Genomic DNA, 1,991 nt, shown 5'->3' with positions numbered 1-1,991 from the left:
CTACTACTACTACTACTACTACTACTACTACTACTACTACTACTACTACTACTACTACTACTACTTTTATAATCCTGCTATAGCTGCTGCTGCTACTACTACTACAACATTTATCCCCACCACCACTACTACTACTATACTTCTACTACTACTGCTGCAACTACAGTTACATTACAAGTTTAGTTACACGAAGTCGTCAAAATACCTTTGGAGTTTATGGGGACCGCTTATCACAGTAAGGCACTTGCATCCAGGATTGACCACCGTGTGGACAACCAAGTTTGTTTCGAACGTTGTACCCCCAGTTTTTTGTATGTGCAGCACTACAATTATGTCCGACTTGTTGATGTTCATGTGACTAGGGTTCCACAGAGTCCCCGCATTTTGATACTGCAAAAGAATGAACATATATTGTAGTGTTACAAAGATGAACAGTGTGTAACAAGTAAGGTTGGACATAGGGGATTGCCTTGTTAGTGGGACAACTTCCTGGGCCTTCGGCTTATTGTGGTAGGGTGGTCAGTTCCTTTCCACGCCGTCTTTACTTCCCAAACTCGAAGTCAAGTACCCATTACTGCTGGGTGGGCAGGAGGGGGCGAAATAAAATTCATGTCCGAACCGAGGCTCGAACCCGGACTTTCGCCACCGGATCACCAGTGTGTACAGCAATAATACTGTAATTGAAACTGATTGTGTTTTACGCCCTCGTCAACACGAATTAGATCATTTTAGGAGGTACTTAAGCTGCTTCAACCAAGCCAGTCAGGGTTGACAGAGCCGTAATGTCCCTGTTGATTTGACCCCGCACGGGAATCGAACTTACGTCTTCTTCGACTTATTTGGAAGTTCCTAACTGGTCCACCACAAACGCCAGTAACGGTAATGTGTAATTTTTAATCAGTGGGCATTGTTGAGTTTAAATGATGAGGTCCTCAGCTTAGTCGTTTAGTTTTGATGTGAGAGGGTAATCATTTTGTCTATCATACTGTTCTGTTTAATTGTCGCATGCGCAACATGTACACGTACGCGAGCGTGTGTGCATGTCCGTGTATGTGTATGTTTACGTGTGTTTGTATGTGTGTGAATGTTTGTATATATATATGTCTGAAAGTGTGTGTATATGCGTGTGTATGTTTGTGAAAGTGTCTTTGCATGTGTGTGTGAGTGCATGCCTGTGGTTGTACATGAATGAGTGTGCGTGTGTTTGTGTATGTGTGTATGCGTGCGCGCGTGTGGGGGGGGGGGGTGTGCGCGTGCGCGCACGTGCGTGTGTATTAGTGCAGGACAGAAAGAGGGAGCAGGGGGGAGGATACAGATAGAAAGATAGAGAAACTTAGGAGACATTTAAAAAAAAACTTTCGGCACTTGCTATACAATTAAATCATTTAAAGTTATATTAGTGTCGAAGATTGGAGGTTTTACTAGATAGTAGCATACAAAGGCACCCCTGCAGGTGGGGGCCCTATAGCTTTGCAAAGAATAACACCTACAAAGATACTGCGTGTCGTTAAAGGCGATTAAAAATGCGTAGGTCTGGCCTCCCAAAAATAGCTTGTTTGCAGTGGGCCAACTACCCGACCCTGTAGAAACAGAAAGTTACATAAACACGAACAAACACAGCTATTTATTTTTCGATCCTGGGAGACAGAGTGGCTTCTCTATCAGCGGGACCAATGAAGGACAGTGGACAAAGCCGAAAAGACTCTCTTGACCCGAAACCTTCTCTGAAGTACAGAAAGTGGGCAGACATGGAATTACATCAAGAGGCTAGCCCAGGAAAAGGAAAGGTGGTAAAACAAGTATTTGTTCGTGGCCTTTACCTTGACACTGGGCAAGAAAAGCAATGATGAACATTCAAAGTAAAGAAGGAGGAGAGATCAGGACGACAGGTGTTTGATGGGAAAGAAGAAGCAAATTACACCAGAGTACCCGCCAATCGCCCCAACCTAGGAGAGACGGAGATAGAGAGAGAGAGAGAGAGAGAGAGAGAG

General features: G+C 44.2%; 1 protein-coding gene across 1 annotated transcript in view; it reads right to left on the bottom strand.

Moving 5' to 3' along the window:
• Nucleotides 1-1,991, bottom strand: part of LOC101845348 (heparan-sulfate 6-O-sulfotransferase 2) — a gene marked incomplete in the record, with an annotated part of 10,561 nt that overhangs the window by 5,948 nt on the left and 2,622 nt on the right. The window contains 1 exon segment of the mRNA XM_005104188.3: nt 206-390. Coding sequence (XP_005104245.2) covers nt 206-390 — 185 coding nt within the window.

Source organism: Aplysia californica, unplaced genomic scaffold (genome assembly GCF_000002075.1).
Source record: "Aplysia californica isolate F4 #8 unplaced genomic scaffold, AplCal3.0 scaffold00408, whole genome shotgun sequence".
Taxonomy (NCBI): Eukaryota; Metazoa; Mollusca; class Gastropoda; order Aplysiida; family Aplysiidae; genus Aplysia; species Aplysia californica.
The sequence above is the reverse complement of the archived record's forward strand: the minus strand, read 5'-3'. Positions and strand labels throughout refer to the sequence as shown.